This window comes from Oryzias melastigma, linkage group LG9, assembly GCF_002922805.2.
Source record: "Oryzias melastigma strain HK-1 linkage group LG9, ASM292280v2, whole genome shotgun sequence".
NCBI classification, from domain to species: domain Eukaryota; kingdom Metazoa; phylum Chordata; class Actinopteri; order Beloniformes; family Adrianichthyidae; genus Oryzias; species Oryzias melastigma.
In genome coordinates this window covers 22290534-22305867 of record NC_050520.1, presented here as the reverse complement: position 1 = coordinate 22305867, position 15334 = coordinate 22290534, and the positions used below count along the sequence as shown (strand labels likewise).

The following is a 15334-nucleotide window of genomic DNA, read 5'->3' as shown; positions in this document are numbered from 1 at the left end:
AGCCAATTTATGTGCACAAAACTATTGCTTTTATTTGCATAAGCAGTAGATAGCAACGTTTAAGCTGTTTATTCAGACTGACAAATTTAATAACTGTTCCTTTCTCAGAGCTACAACATCACATCTCCCAGTACCACTAGAGCCAACCTCTGCTTTACATGCTTTGACCTTTTGTGTTTGCAAGAATGATCTGCGATCACCATCTGACCTTTCGGAATTCCAGTCACAGCAGGTTCCCAAACATTCCCTGACCGGCTGAAGTTATGATTCAAATTCCTGCTGGATCTTCATGGCTCGCTGCAGACGCTCATAAATAAAATGTTTGGGTTTTTATTTTTATTTTTGTGGGAGAACAGCCCCTGCTGCAAGCTCCACAACACCAGAACGGGCTCATTGAGGAAGTTCTTCAAAGCTAAAACAGTGGCCAGCACACCGGTTAGATGAAAGCGTAAAGGAAGCCGTTTGTGTTTATCTTCATCCCAGCTCATTTATGGTTTTCTCTGTTTTGTACGTCTTCATCGTGTTTCTCAGAGCTTGAGACACATTTTCTACTGTTGCACTCCCAGTTGTAGGTTTTCATTTTTTTCTCCAGCTCATTAACAGAGCTTCCTTAGTGGTACTATTTTACTGCATAATGCAGCACATTTTAGGGTTCATTATTCTATATTTTCAGAAAGTTGTAAATCTGAACAACAAATTTAGCATCTAGAATCTTACTGTACTACAATAATGTTGGGAGATATCTTGAAACACAATTGGTTTCTTGCTAGTTTTTAAAACAAATATTTAATATTATGTCAGAGCAATTTCTGAATTTTCTCTATTAAGTCAGAAATAGTTTTTTATTGTCACAATACAATTTCGTGTTACTGATAAACTTATTTGTGGTGGATCTCAGTTTTAGATTTAAATCCAATTATGGCAACTATGTATATGGTTAAGAAATATTGTAACAAAGTAAGAGTAGAATTAAACAAATTCACTTTCAAGCAACAAATCAAACTTTGAATGTATTCAACAACTATTATATTTAATGAATGTAATGTAATATGTGAATGGATTGCATGCATAACTGTAAATATACAAATAAATTAAATGTAAATGTGTCACTTTTAAGTAGAGCTTTATTTTTTTATTTTATTTTATTTTTTTTGGTGATAGTACGTCTAGTTAAGACTATGAATATCCTCACTGACAAAAGATTGCATGTTTTTTTATTTTGCTACAATTTCTAACTTTATATCTGAAATAGGTTTAAAATAATAAACAATTATACCAGTGTTTTGCATTTTTATTGTAATATGCAATTATATTTAAACTTCAAATAAAATGAACAAATCAATCAAATTAATTCTTATACTCAGTTTTTGATGAGTGATTTTTTTTAATAAAATCAAATACAAATATAGTAGAATGACTGGTTTTGTTTCAATAAAAGCCATTACATTAAATCAAATCAAATCAAATACAATTTTTTGATATGATTTGATTAATTTCTTTGTTTTGATTCAATCAAATCAAACCAAATCAAATACAGATGTTTATTTGACCGATTAATTTGTTTCATTTTGATCAAATTTAAATAAAAACGGAGTAGATTAGTTTTATTTCAATCAAAGCAATCACATCAAAGCAAATCAATCCAAACCAAATACAAAGTTTAGAGTTGAATTAATTGGATAATTTGTTTTATATCAATCAAATCCACCAAATAAACATAGCAACTGAGATTGATTCGTTTTATATATATCAAAGCAAATCAAATACCAAGTTTTGATATGATTTGATTGATTGACTTGTGTTTTCATCTAATAAAATAAAAACTGAGTAGATTAGTTTTATTTAAAACAAATCCATTATATTAAATCAATTACTATTTTGATTTGATTGATTGGAAAAAAGAATCAGTTATCAAATACTTTTCCCCTTTATTTAATGATGCCACAAGTTGGATTTTTTATTTTATCCATTTATCATTTGCATGAACGTCTCCTTTATCATAATCTCAGATATTTAGGATTCATTTCCCAACTGTTTTGGGTGAAGATACATTTTGGAAACTTCTCCAATTTATCACAGGATCCCATACAAAACAACCAACCAAACACATCCTCACTGTCCTATTTTTACTGAAAGAAATAATGCAGAATACAGTCAGATTTTCTGAGTTTTTAAAGGAACCCTTCTTGCTATGAGGTAATAATGGATCATAGGAAGCCACTGGGGTCTCCCTGCTTGCTGGATGCCTTGTTGAAGTTGGCCCACAGAGGGCTTCACATTGCAGCAGTAAATCTGCGCCACCGGTAGAGGGCCCCGGAGACGGGACGGCGCAAAGCCGGGTCCCAGCAGCTCCCCACTTGGGATGTCCCCTCCGTCACAACTGGACGCCCCGCAGTGTTTGGGAAATAAAAGTTGGCTCCCTCTCTGCGTGAAGTGACCTTTTTGTTTGTAAGTCGGTGCTTCCCTCTCCACGCGTGGGAGGACGTTCCTCTGGTTCGGATCTTTGTTCCTCACCGGGATCAGCTCTTCTCGGAAGTTTCTTTAAGGTGTTTCCTCCATCTGGATTTGGCTTAAACTGACGGAGGATTGTGAAGTGTCCTTCCCGAGAAGTTCTTGTGTGGGAGGGAGGAGGGGTTGCGGTCAGATGTTTTGTCGGAATCAAACAGCGAGGGCCACCGTGGCCCGGGGCTCCGCTCTGGAAATGGAGATACGGCGAGGAAAGTTCAGAAAGAGCCTCTTCACGGACACATCACAGGTGGGTCGCTCCTGCGCGTGGATGATCACCATCATCTCTCACAACACACAACAGCTGCAGGCGCTTGCTGCGCGTCTGATCTGACTTTTACGCACATGCGTGTTAGCGCACGGGAGATTCCTAACGAATCTGCACAAACATGAAAGTGTTTTTAAGATTATAGATTATTTAAAGGCTCTTCATGCTGAGTTTCAACTGAACCATTTAAGTTCAAATGATTAATGCAAATAATTAGCTATTTTATTTTATTTTTTATTTTTAATGATCTTAAAGGCTTTAATTGTGTGATTTGATGTGCAGCACAGTCCAAACTCTTCTCTCAACATATGCAGCTTGTTTATCCTCCCAGCTGTTTATCATTGGATCAGAACTGCTATCCTCCACGTTTTCCTTTGCATCTGCCTCCCATTAGCCACCGTTTTTCAGAGCAGGAGGAACTTAAACCAGAACCTCTAATTATATTTCAGTCTACTTATTGCTGCTTTAATGGAAACTCCTCCTTTTCCCCAAACTCCTTACACCAACTTTCTCCTCCAATTACTGTTTTCAACTTGTTCTCTTAAACATTTCTGTTGCTTTCATCTGGTCTTATTTTGTGAGCCAACTGGGTTCCAGTTTAAAGTCAACTTTTGAACATTTATGGTGCTTTTTGGTTTTGAGGGGGTTTCTTTAGCCAAAGTGGATTATAAAAGGAAATATTCTGAAGGAAATGGGACTTCATTAGAAGGGTTTGCTAAATGAATGCTAAGGATGCAGTATTGATCCTTTTCTCTTCTCCAAATCAGTTTTTAACACTTTAAAGAAAGGAAGTGACGAGACCTGTCAGCTTTTGCTCTTTAACGTTTGTGTCCTACAAAAGCATGGCTGACCCCTGGTTGATCATTGCAGTGATCTGCTGCCAGATTAATCTGATCTGATGTCTGAGCAGTCTGGAACTCATAACGGATGCACCAGCAGTGCATGGCATCGCTCTAGACACATGATCTCATATTTTGTCAGTGTTATTCATAGTTTGAGTCATCTGACCAAGTTTGTTTTAAAACCCACAGTATTAAACAGTTGTTTATTTTAAGGCAGACATGTTTTTTTTACACTTGTCTTGAAGTTTTGTGGTTTTTTTGTTCTTTTTGCTTTTAAGTGAACCTTAATTTAATAGAAGTAGTTGCAGAATTTTCTACATCCACATTTAAAATGTTTTTTATTTCTTCATTTTAATTTCAAATACACATTACCTATCCCTTTATATCAGAAATCATTGCTTTTTCTTAATTCTATAATCTGCTTCTCGTTCAAGGTAAACTCTGTTTTAGTCTTTTTCACTAATGCTAATGATCCTCTTTCAGAAACTGGGACTTTCCGCTCACTCTTTGTTCAGACTCTCTTAGTGGAAACAGTGTGTAGCATTTCAATGAAATGCCCTGAAAGCCCCCTGTATTTCTTAAGCCAAGGGACATCTTGTTTATATGTTTGTACCCGTAGTCCTCCTGTGTAGAAGTTCTGTCAATGTTTTTTCCCCAAAAAATATATATGTCTTTTTCAGTAACTGAAGCACAGTTTAACATTCTTCTTAAGTTTCACTACCTGTATTCTAAAGTAAATAATTATATATTTAAGTTATTAATTCAAAGAAAACTTCTAACATCCTTTTAAGATCTATTCAGAGGCCCCAGTGGTCTTTTAACTATGTTTATGACATTTTTAGCAACAACAAAAAAGTGTTGTTTTCAGTGAAATATCGCGATAATTCATTTGGTGATACTTGTATCAATTAAAAAGGCTGCCAGAACAACCTTTAATCAATTATTTGTGAGCAAACATGTAGTTCAGCTTCTTAATTTTCTTTTGTTTCATGATTTTTTTTTTTGTTTGGTACTGTCTTAGGATATTTTATAATACGTATCGCATTTGTACCATTTGTATCATCAGACAACAATACACACCCCTATTTTCTAGGACATAGTTTCTGCATAGCACCACTAGTTCATCAAAAAATGCATATAAATGGTTGGTATCACTGTTGCAATGCCACCATTTCTTCTCAGATTCTTCTCTAATGATAGAAAAAGAAAAACATCACTGTGAGTGTGCAAAGGGGCATGTTTGGAGATGGCTCTTCAAATCAAACCTATTTCAGTCGACAGGCTTTGACGTCATTCCTTAGTGTAAATAAATGATAAATGTTTCAGCCCCTGAAGAGTATTCATCCATAAAAGGCCTAGCTGCACCAGTGCTTTCCCTCTGCGTCACTGAAGGGTCCGGCGCTGAAGCGTTCTGCTGCGTCTGCATCAGCAGAGGATGGAGTAATGTTGTCAGTGACTCTCACAGCTTTCGGCAAAGTCCGTTCTGCAGCCCTCCTGTCGTTTTCATGCCTGCCGCGCTCAGTGGGAGAATATAACACTTATGCTTCCTAAATCTCTCCACTTTGTTGCACAAATCTGCACACCGCCTCCATCCACAGCAGCTCTGCTGTTTCAGCTGAAGCCGCCCAAGCATGCAGCGAGATGGTGCAGTTATTATTAGGGAGGAGATGGAATGTGCTCCATATCAAAGCTCTATTTCTGCATGTTTAGCTGAGAGATGGACCACACTATAGTCTACACACCAATAGACCAGGAAGTGGTTCGGTGTGTGTGATGACACGCCCGTCCACCCACATTTTCCCAGCCTTTGGGAGTGGATGGCAAGGTCTGAGAATCTGGCGACTCTTTTGAGTAAAAGGTTCAACAGCTTTGTGGTTGCTGTGTGGTTGGCTTTGGTGTTCTGGCGTCCTCCACCCTGTAAATCCACACATTCTCACAACTGGGCTCCAAATTTAGACATAACTACAGCTGCATTAGTTAGTTCTATAACTGAACACAAATTCCATTGGATTACAAGAAAAAAAATTGGATTTGTGTCAAAATCTTTCACTACATAAGAGAACTGGACAGATTGACCCCTCCTCCTGCGTGTTTCAAATAGGAAATGCTTGCTGGTTCCAAAAAGCCAAACTTCTATTAAGAAATAAACAGCTGTTACTCAGGTCAATATATTTGTCAGAACAACCATTATTGCTCCGATACCCTTTTCTTAACATCTTCTTATTAATCCTAATTTTGCTTCATATTTTTCTACTTTTTTGTAAGTTATTCAAGTTGTAAGTTGGCCAATAAGATGCCTCAATTAAAGTATGTGATCCTGCGTTAAATGTTTAGCACACACTTTCAGTGGAAGGGGTGCAGACTTCCAACAAGCTCACATGTTTGAAGGTACTTCTTAGGGTTTTGTTTGTGAATATAGTAGTTTTTATTGCATGAATGGATGCATCATTGTGCCCCCCCCCTCCATGTTAGTTGACTTAATATTTAGTCCACTTGAACAGATTTACAATTCACAGCTGAGAGCCAGCCTGTAAGCCGTCTCATGCTCGGCTGCCTCCCACATGTGGTTTCTGCTGGTGTTCAGAGTGAGATGAGCCAAGCCTGTTCATGTAAGTGCATCCCTTCTTCCCTGCATACAAAAAAACTGTGAGAGGTTAAACATGTCAACTCATGGGGAATAAGAAAACAACCCTTGGGTCTCACTTTCAAGGCATCTCTGAAAACCAAGGAAACAACAAGACCATCGTGGCTCTGAATCCTTAAAACAGCCAATGCTCTAAAACAGGGAATGCCAGAAAGAGGCTGTGAGGCCTGAGGGTTCTAAAGAATGGATGCACTCTACTTTATTGTTTTCTTGAACAAGTGCAGTGCCAAGACAGGCCTGGATGGAGTTGTATGTGTGTGTGTGTTTGCACCCTGAGGGCTTTCTGGCATATTGAACACTGCAGGGGTACAGAGGAGATGCCAGGGAAACGTTACCCCTTCTAAGACCCTCATTCTTTAACAAAGCTGGACCACTGGAGCTTTCTGCTTGAGGGCCTTGGTATGCTGAGAGATATTCTAACAAGGAAATATTTAACTTTTTCCCTTTAAACGGGCTTGTGTTTGTATTAAGGTTTCCGGGCATTAGTGAATGAATGAAGGAAACCTCTTCTTTAAATATCCGTAAGGTAAAATTCAACCAATGTTCTGTTTGTGTTCATTCAACAACAGTTGGTCCATTTTAAATGTATCTTAAGCAAAAGAAGAGGATAAAAAAGTCCTTGATGTATACTTTAAAGCACAAAGCAAACTTTTTTTTAAACATTTAAACTTTTTTCAGTGTCAACCTATGTGTAAAAGGATCACTTTCTCTGTGAAAGACGTAACCAGATACATCTGATCCTTTCATTGTGTTCTTGTTGCCGAGTTTCACAAGCTTAGAATTTTTCTCTCTATTGACCCCCCTCCTGTCCTCTCCATCCACACACACACTTGTCCTTTTACCTTGGTGTGGGTTTACCCATGAAAATGTTTTTTCTATCCACGTATCTTTGCTCTAAAGCAAAAGTAGTACTTTGTGGAGGCCAAACAAAATGTTCTCAACACTTCAGGTGTCTAAGAAAGGTTTATCGTTCATCAGGGACTTTCAAGTACATCAAATACATGCACAGTGGAGGATATACGTATTTGATACCTTACTAGTGTTGTAGGTTTGAGCACTTAAAAAGAAATTAACAGTCTGTCATCCTAATGGTAGGTTTATTTAAACAGTGAGAGATAGAAAATCAATAAGTTGACTCTAAAGAGTTGATTTAAATTTATTTGCATTTTCTTGAGGAAAATAAGTGTTTGAACCCTCTTGTTGGAAAGACTTAGTTCTTTGTGGCAAAATCCTTATTTTAAAGCATAGAGGTCAGGCGTTTCTTGTAGTGAGTGAGCAGGTCTGTGCACACATTAGGAGGAATTTTGGTCTTCTCGTGTTTGCAAATTTTTGTAAATCATTAAGATGTTGTGACTTTTGCTTGACAACTCTAAGCTTTATAGCTCCGAATTCTCTCTATAAAAGGTTTTCTATTGGATTCAGAGACTTGTGGGCCACTCCATGACCTTGATATGCTGCTATATGGTTTTTAAATCCATTCCGGTCGTACATTTCTAGAATCTTCTTACTTAAAACCACTGAGAGCTCTTGAGTCTTTCCCATGATGGAGAGTTTTAGTCTGACTGATTCAGTGGACAGGTGTCTACAGGTGAGGGGTTCAAATACCTATTTCCCCTCAATAAAATAAAAATAAATTTGTATGAATGCTTTAAAATCGATTTTTAAAACAAAAATTGTGATTTTCTATCTCTCATTGTTCGTATGAACCTACCATTACGATGACAGACTGTCAATTTCTTTTTAGGTGGACTAACTTACGAAATCTTCATGTGGTCAAATACTTATTTCCTCCACTGCACAAACATGCACATATTATCAAAGCTTAAATGCTGATTTCCTGTTATGCTTTTCTTTTAGCAGTTTGCTTCACATGCTGAAGCATGGCACCTCTCCAGTTTAATTGTCCAAATACCCCATATTTGCTCTGAATGTGTTTGAATCTGCAATAAAATTTAAATATAGAAAAGTATTTTTAAGGTTTTTTCTAAGATGGTTCAAAAACGAATTAAATGTATTTCCTCTGAGGAAATTTCTCTAAATTATCTAGGGGTCATGTGTAAAAACGTCTGTCTTTTCTGATTAGAGCTTAATTAGCCAACAGTCGATATGCGTTTGTCATTAACTACTGTATTTGGGCCTGAACAAGAAGCAGACATAAATAGTGGAGGTGTTCACGTGCAGGAAGTGAGTCACCCTCTCAGATTCAGTTCCCACGTGTCAGCCCCTTCATACATGTCCGAACATTTACCAGGCACCCCTCCCTGCCATTCAGTTCTGTGAATGAATGCTGCCATGGATGGATTGTACTTGCTGCTAGTGGTTTATGAACCCTGCAGTGTGACGCATGCATATGCTTTCTCAGACTGTGACTAAGCAGCAGCGTTTCCTTGAGCAAGACTATTGTTAAACACAGACGAGCTTTGTTTTACTCAGCCCACTGTCCTGTTCCAGGCCGAGCAGACAGACAGCAAGATATTTCATGGACTTTTTAATGACTGAAAATCTCCAAGATCCTCATCTGTGGAAACTTCCTCTATGCATCATCAAACTTGACTCTGTTTTATTTACCAGCAGGTTAAAAATGAGTTTGTAAAGCTTTTGGTCTGGATTAGCTCTAGAGTGGAACAAACAGCAAGAATGGGAGTGAAGTGGTGTTAAAGAGGTTTACTGGATTAGTTCTTAAATGAAGCATCCAAAAAAATTGTGTAATTTCTCCTGGATCATGTAAAAACACGCACTGCATTAGCTCTAATCCTGGTTATCTGCCCTCTTGAGCTGAGTCTTTTATAGTCTACACACTTTTTTCTCAGGGGAGCCACACTATTTGGGCCATACCACTATGTCGGTTCAGGTCTCCCGATGAAGCAGGAATGTAGGTCCTTTTTTTCTCTGTATTTAAGTCCTAACCTATTTTCCTGATCCAGATTGAACAGAAAACAAATCCTTTGTCTTTCAGTCCTGGGTGATTTACCATTTGTTCTATTTACTTTTTTGTTTTTTGTTGCAATTCTTGACAGAAGTTTAAACCAAGTGAGCTTTGAACATAAATTGACCCTCGTCATCTTTATCCACTGAAAGGCTTTCATTCATCTATTACATCCTCAAATTCCATTGCGGTGTCATTTATAGTCCATTTTCACTTTCAGCTCACTCACACAAGATTCCAGTTCTCACGTTTTTTACGAGAAGAAGACTGGACTGGCAAGAGAAATATTGAAAAGTGATGACATTTTTTCCTTTTTTTTGCTTTGTGTCTTGCTGAAATTATTCAATCTGACGTAACACAAAAGAGCAGGGTGGTCTTAGTTTGTCTTTTACATAAACGAAAACCGGATTTATTTTTTTTTAAACAATGGCTATTGAAGTTCTGCTTTGAACTCTGTTTATATTCTAGCAGTAGAGCTCAAACACCCACCCCACATGTTTCTTGTGTTTTTTACATGTTTCTTGAGGCATTTTTCTCTATAAACTGCCTTTCTGAGTATTTCTTTACTCAAATTGTTGTGAATCAGGAGCAGTCGTAAAAATGCTGTTGGAAAAAGCTTGAAATTGTGATGTCTAAGTTAACGTCATCTTGCCTGCTCTGCTCTATTGTGATGCATCCCCTTGTAGATGACTAAATCCGTGTACGTCTTTGTTTTCCTAGTCTGAAGTGGCATCTGACTCAAAACTGTAGGCTGGTTAGCTAGCTACCATATTGTTTGTCATTTTTGTTGCACTGGTAATGTTAGCTTGAGGTTGTGAGGGGGTGTAAGCTAGTGGGAGAGCATGTAAACAGATGGATTATGGGAAGGGGGTAGGTATACTTAACCCCAGCAGCCCTGATCACAACTTAGAGGTGATTTTCTATTGACCCCCCCCCATGCTGCAGAAATTATGTCCAAGAAAACTACAGTTTTTTAAAATAACAATGATCAATAAAAGACCACTGTGAATGTTTTTAAAACAGATCAAAAACTGATCTAAGTGGGACTTTAAAGGGGTTATGTAAAACTTCAATATAGCAATCCATGCTTGTATCACTCTTTCAGTTAAGTTGAAGAACTGAGGAGCACACATATCAGGCCTTATATCCTTTCTCTGTGAGTCTCCTCTTTCATTTTCTGCACAAAGGAACTCTTTATCTCTCGCTTTTTGCATCACATGACCACCTGACCACATTGTGAAATAGATGGAGTCAGTGTCGGGCTTTTATGTGGGGGAACGTGCAATGAAGGCAATCAATACTAACAAATGTTTACAGGTATGTGCCTGATTGTATAAAGAGTAGGTGTGCTGTACATTCCTGTTCTTGCACTGATTCAAACTGTCATCTTCTTTTTGTGCAGTCTGTCTGAGCTCCCTTTGAAGCACTGAAGTCCCCCGCATTTCTTCGAGTGATTTTTGTCAAGCGACTAATGTGATGTAGAAGTCAAGGTTAAAAGAAAACAGTTAGTTTCACGTTGCTATGGCTGCCAAATGAGTTTGCAGTCAAAAGTCTCATTTGCAATTATAGACAAAGAGTCACTTTTTGTCATTCTGGTGTAAAAACCATGTTGCTGAATGGGGTTCTGGAATGAGCAAATGCAAAGTGTGTTTGCTTTTGTGAATGTTATGCAAGCTTATGACTTCATGGGAGCGAGAGAGGCTGTCGTGCATGTCCACCTTTTCTAAAACACGTTGGTCCTTGCCCAAATGTAGCGACTCATTGTGTGTGAGTACTGGGCTGATGAAGCAGGATGTGTGTTGTCACATATTGCAACATTACCGGTATGTTTTTTTTTCTTCATTTGTATTTCTCTATCATTTCATGTTCTCTTAGACTCAATGTTTGACTGTAAAACGGGACAAGACATCTCTACTCAAGTATTCATTTAAAAAGACAAAAAAAAGAACTTTTCTCAAGTATTTTCAATATAGAAGCACTTTTTTTAAAAGTATATTTTTTAGTTTGTATTAAAAATGCATTAGTAGGAGAATTAATAAGTACATGCATAAACTAAAATATCTAAATTAATGTAATGTTCAAAGATTGTTTGCACTAAGTCTTATGAGTCTTTTCTAAATAAATGATTAATCAAGTTGCTGCTGATGCTTAAATTAGAACATTTGCAGTTGATTTAAACCACATTTGTGGGGTTTATAAACCTCAGAATTATAAAAAAAAAATTCTTTCAAAATTTTTAAGAAATGTATTTTTGCTGTTAGCTTTAAGTTAGCTATGATGAAATAATAAAAAAAAAAAGTTTCAAACATAGTTCAGCTTTTCCTAAGGGGAGACCATCTCCTGCCTCATTTGCTGCTGATTACCTGCATCAGGTGTGTTCAGCCAATAACGAGCTTCAACGGCAGATTAGTTGGAAAACATGTGGGACGCGGCCCTCGAGGCCCATCTCTAGAACTTAACTGAAAATGTAAAATTGTTCTGTGCATTAGTTATTTTCAGTGTTCTTCATTGTGCATGACTTAATTCAGCTTTAAATTTAGATCTTAACAAATATAGTCTTCTGATAGATTTGCACAGTTAAAAATCTTACCTACAAAAGTGAACACAGTCCTTCAGTCCTTGTAGGAGAATTTGCCAGAGATCCTTCTTCCTGTCATTTCTGGCAAAACCCTTAAAACTACAGAAATGTTATGATATTGTGACAGCTTGAGTTGTAGTTTCCTGTGTGTCTCTGGGCCTGATGTGTTCTGGTACATGTATTGCTTTAGCAGATGACCAGACTTGCGTCTGGGTTTTTAGTCTTTGAAATGTGTGTTCATTTCAGGGGCCAACCTCGCGGTGTGGCCTTTTATTTAAAGCATAAAAAATGTGAGTAAATAGCATATAAATGTGGGTCAAATCCGCCAGCTTGTTTTGAACAGCCTGTTTTCCCTCTCATTTGCCTCTCTGTATCCGTAACGTATCATTTTTGTTCTTTTATGCTCCAGAAGTGAAAATCTTCTTGTGTGGCATCAAAAGTTGGAAATGAACGTTAAAACACTTCTTGTTGCGCTAGATGAGGGGTTGGATGCTGCTGTTCTTGTTGTTTCTCAGTAGAGGGAGCCATTGCTCCATTAGAAGTTGAATAAAATCTATATTTTTCTCTTCTGTTCACCTTTCCGATTTAGCTTTCACATTAAATTCAGTTTGAGTTTTTAAACAGTCATCTCAGAGCATCATTCTCACACTTACCTTCCAATGAATTGCCTTGTTGCCCACATCCTCCTCAATTCACGCACATCTGCTGATCCGGCACAGCCTGAATACCTCTGAGAGCAGAAATCGATGGAGATGAATTTTCTAACGAGCCAGTTTCTCTTTCACTGAGGTGTCTGTTCCTTCAGAGTGATGACTTGCTGCAGACTCGTGCAAACGGCTGAGGCAGCGTTCTTGAAAGTCAGCGCTGAGTCTGGGATGCAGCTAAACTGTGTCCAAAGATGACCACTGGAGTCATTTTTTTTCTTGTTTTTCTTCTTACGCTTCAATGACCAAACTATTGGTGCTTTCCCTCACAGAAGGGTTATCTTTCCTTAAGAAAAACATTTCTTGCTGTTTCACAGCTCCACACCAGAGTTTTAATTTCCAGATTACTCGAGCTTCGATGATCAAGAGTGGAAGTGCAGACATTATTGCCTAAATTCAAAGATAAATCTAGATCATTGAGGCAGATTTGTCACAGTGAAACTGATGCTGATGAGATTTACAGCGTCGTTCCATCGCCTCTGTGCTGAGCTTCACTTTTCAAACTGTCAGAGCAGTTTTTTTAAAGCTATAAAACTGAAAACTGACCTCTGGGGAGGTTCACTCTGAAACTTCTGGTTTCACAGCTCGTCATGCACCGGTGTCATTGACACGAACAGATGTAAACCAGCGCCTGTGTAAAACAGTCATGTAATGAGCTTTGTGTTGAGTCAGATATGATTTAAGTAAACTTTTCTCATGTCAGCAACCTTAAAATAGTATCTGGCCTCTACTTTTACCGAACATGTAGGAAAGAAAATCCAAATCTTTGTGTCATTTTCAATGTAGGCAAAAAAAAGGAGCCTTTTGCTTGGGTAAATCAAGTTTTTATAACTTCTATGTGCATACACAGACGTATAAAGATGCACACATCCTTATTTTTACATAATTGAATCAGAATCACAGACATTTTAAAAGCTTTCCTTGTTTTTTAGTCCAGTTTGATTGTGTTTTTGCTTGTTTATGTCTCGACCACGTTAGATAACCTTTATGAGAGTGGGTGTGCTCTAATTGATGTGGTAACCTTTTGTTTCAGAGTGGGATAGGATGACAGTTTGGTTTCTTTGTTCTGTTTTTTTTTTTTTTAGCTGCTTGAGGCCCCCACAATGTTTTCCCTGCCTTAAAATGTTTCCACACAAAAAAGACAAAACACATTTTTACAATTAAAGCAGAAAATGCCAGCTTTCTAGAGCTCATCAGGAGTTGAAAATACCCTTTGAACAGCCGTTTATATTATTTTTTTATGCTAGATCTTAACATAGAAAGGCATATTGAGTTTAGTGAAAGGTAGGAAGTAGATACGACTAATTGTTACACATTTCAGGCCCTGTGGCTCATATTCTTTAATTAAAATTCTAGATGAAAGGAGTCCCAACTAAAGCATGCAGATTGGCAAAAACACATTTGAGAAATCTTCACATTGTGTGAATAAAGTCACCTTAAAAAAATGGAAAATGATGGACCATTTTACATAAAATGGAAGAAGCCTCTATACCTATAAATTAAAGCCCGGTGTTAAAGTCGAGAATCTTTTTGATTCAAGCTATATCAGCTGCTTCATTATGAAATCTCAACAACTTAAAGGCAAAATGAAGAAGAAAAAAGTAAGTACCGGTAAGGAAGGAAATGAAGATGTCAGACTTTTAAATTAGCCTGCTATACAGTTGAGTTTTAAGGGACAATACTGCATATTTAATCCTGCAGCTTTATCTGGAAGTTTGTAAGATTTGGTTGCTTTGTCTTTTAGAAATTATAGAACGAAAACAGAATAAGCAACATATTTTACACTCTAAAAGGTTTGTATGTTTTGATTGACAACAACACTACCGTTTTCTCCAGTGCTTCATCTCGAAAAGAGATCTTCCAAACATAAAGGTATGACATCACCTCCACAAACAGAGCTATCAGGGACATCAACAATTCCTTTACAACAACAGGCAGGAACGGAATGTATTTCTAGAGTGACATATGCATGAAGCAAACCAGATCTCCAGACGTGATACCTGAGAAACATCAAAAAGGACTGGTGTGTCAGAGAAGTTTTGGAAAGTCCAATTAAGCGTCTCTTCTTTCTGTGAAATCACCGTCACTTGTTTTTGTTTTAAGAAACTTTAAAAAAAAATGGAATTGAACGTTTTTCTTAAGATGCTTACAGCAACAATTATAGAAAATAAAACTGTTTTTTTTTCTTTCTTTTTTTTTAAATGTCATAATAAGAGACCACTGAGAACGCTTTCACAAAAGATCAAAAGATGACTTGAAATGTTGGCATAAATGGTGAATTTTTAGAAAAAGTATTGAAGGGTTTAGTTTAATGTATTAGTTCATTTTTAAATAATGTTCTGACATGTGCACCACTTTAGGCTGGAGGGTTAAAGCGCACGAAGGATTAAGGAGCTCATTTAAAGGATTTTAATAACATTATTAGCGGTAAAGCTGCTAATTCTTTGAGCTGCAAGAAGCTATAGCCAGACATTTTGAAAATGGGTTTCATAAGCTCCTCTCACAAAAACAAAAAAGAAAAAAAAAGGAAAAAGATTCCCATGACTTCATTGGGACCAACCCATGAATGTGATGCAAAGAGCTGTAAGGGTTGCTTTGAGTTCTCATGAAAATGTTTGTTTTCAGAAACTCTCACGGTGTTTTAACTTCTAGTGACAGATAAGTAAGAAACATATCTAACTTAAGGAGAAGCTCCACATACTTATTTTTTTATCTTCTTGGTCATTCATGTAATGTCATATGTCTGCAGTGAAATGGGATTTATATTTTGCCATTATGTAGGTCAAGATTTCTGGCACAGAGGATTCATAAGATTTTTTTTTTTTAGGTTGAAAGATGATTAATAAAGTTAAATTGTGTTTTTACCT

The 15334-nt window shown here is 37.2% G+C and overlaps 1 protein-coding gene across 2 annotated transcripts in view; it reads left to right on the top strand.

Annotated features, from left to right (window-relative positions):
- Positions 1–2272: 2272 nt before the first annotated feature.
- Positions 2273–15334, top strand: part of rtkn (rhotekin) — a 48193-nt gene continuing 35131 nt past the window's right edge. Inside the window, exon 1 of one of the 2 annotated variants that reach the window (XM_024274786.2) lies at positions 2273–2755. In XM_024274786.2, the coding sequence (XP_024130554.1) occupies positions 2645–2755 (111 nt within the window). In that variant the 5' untranslated portion in view covers positions 2273–2644. The remainder of the gene's footprint in view (positions 2756–15334) is intronic. The other variant, XM_024274789.2, reaches the window with a different exon arrangement.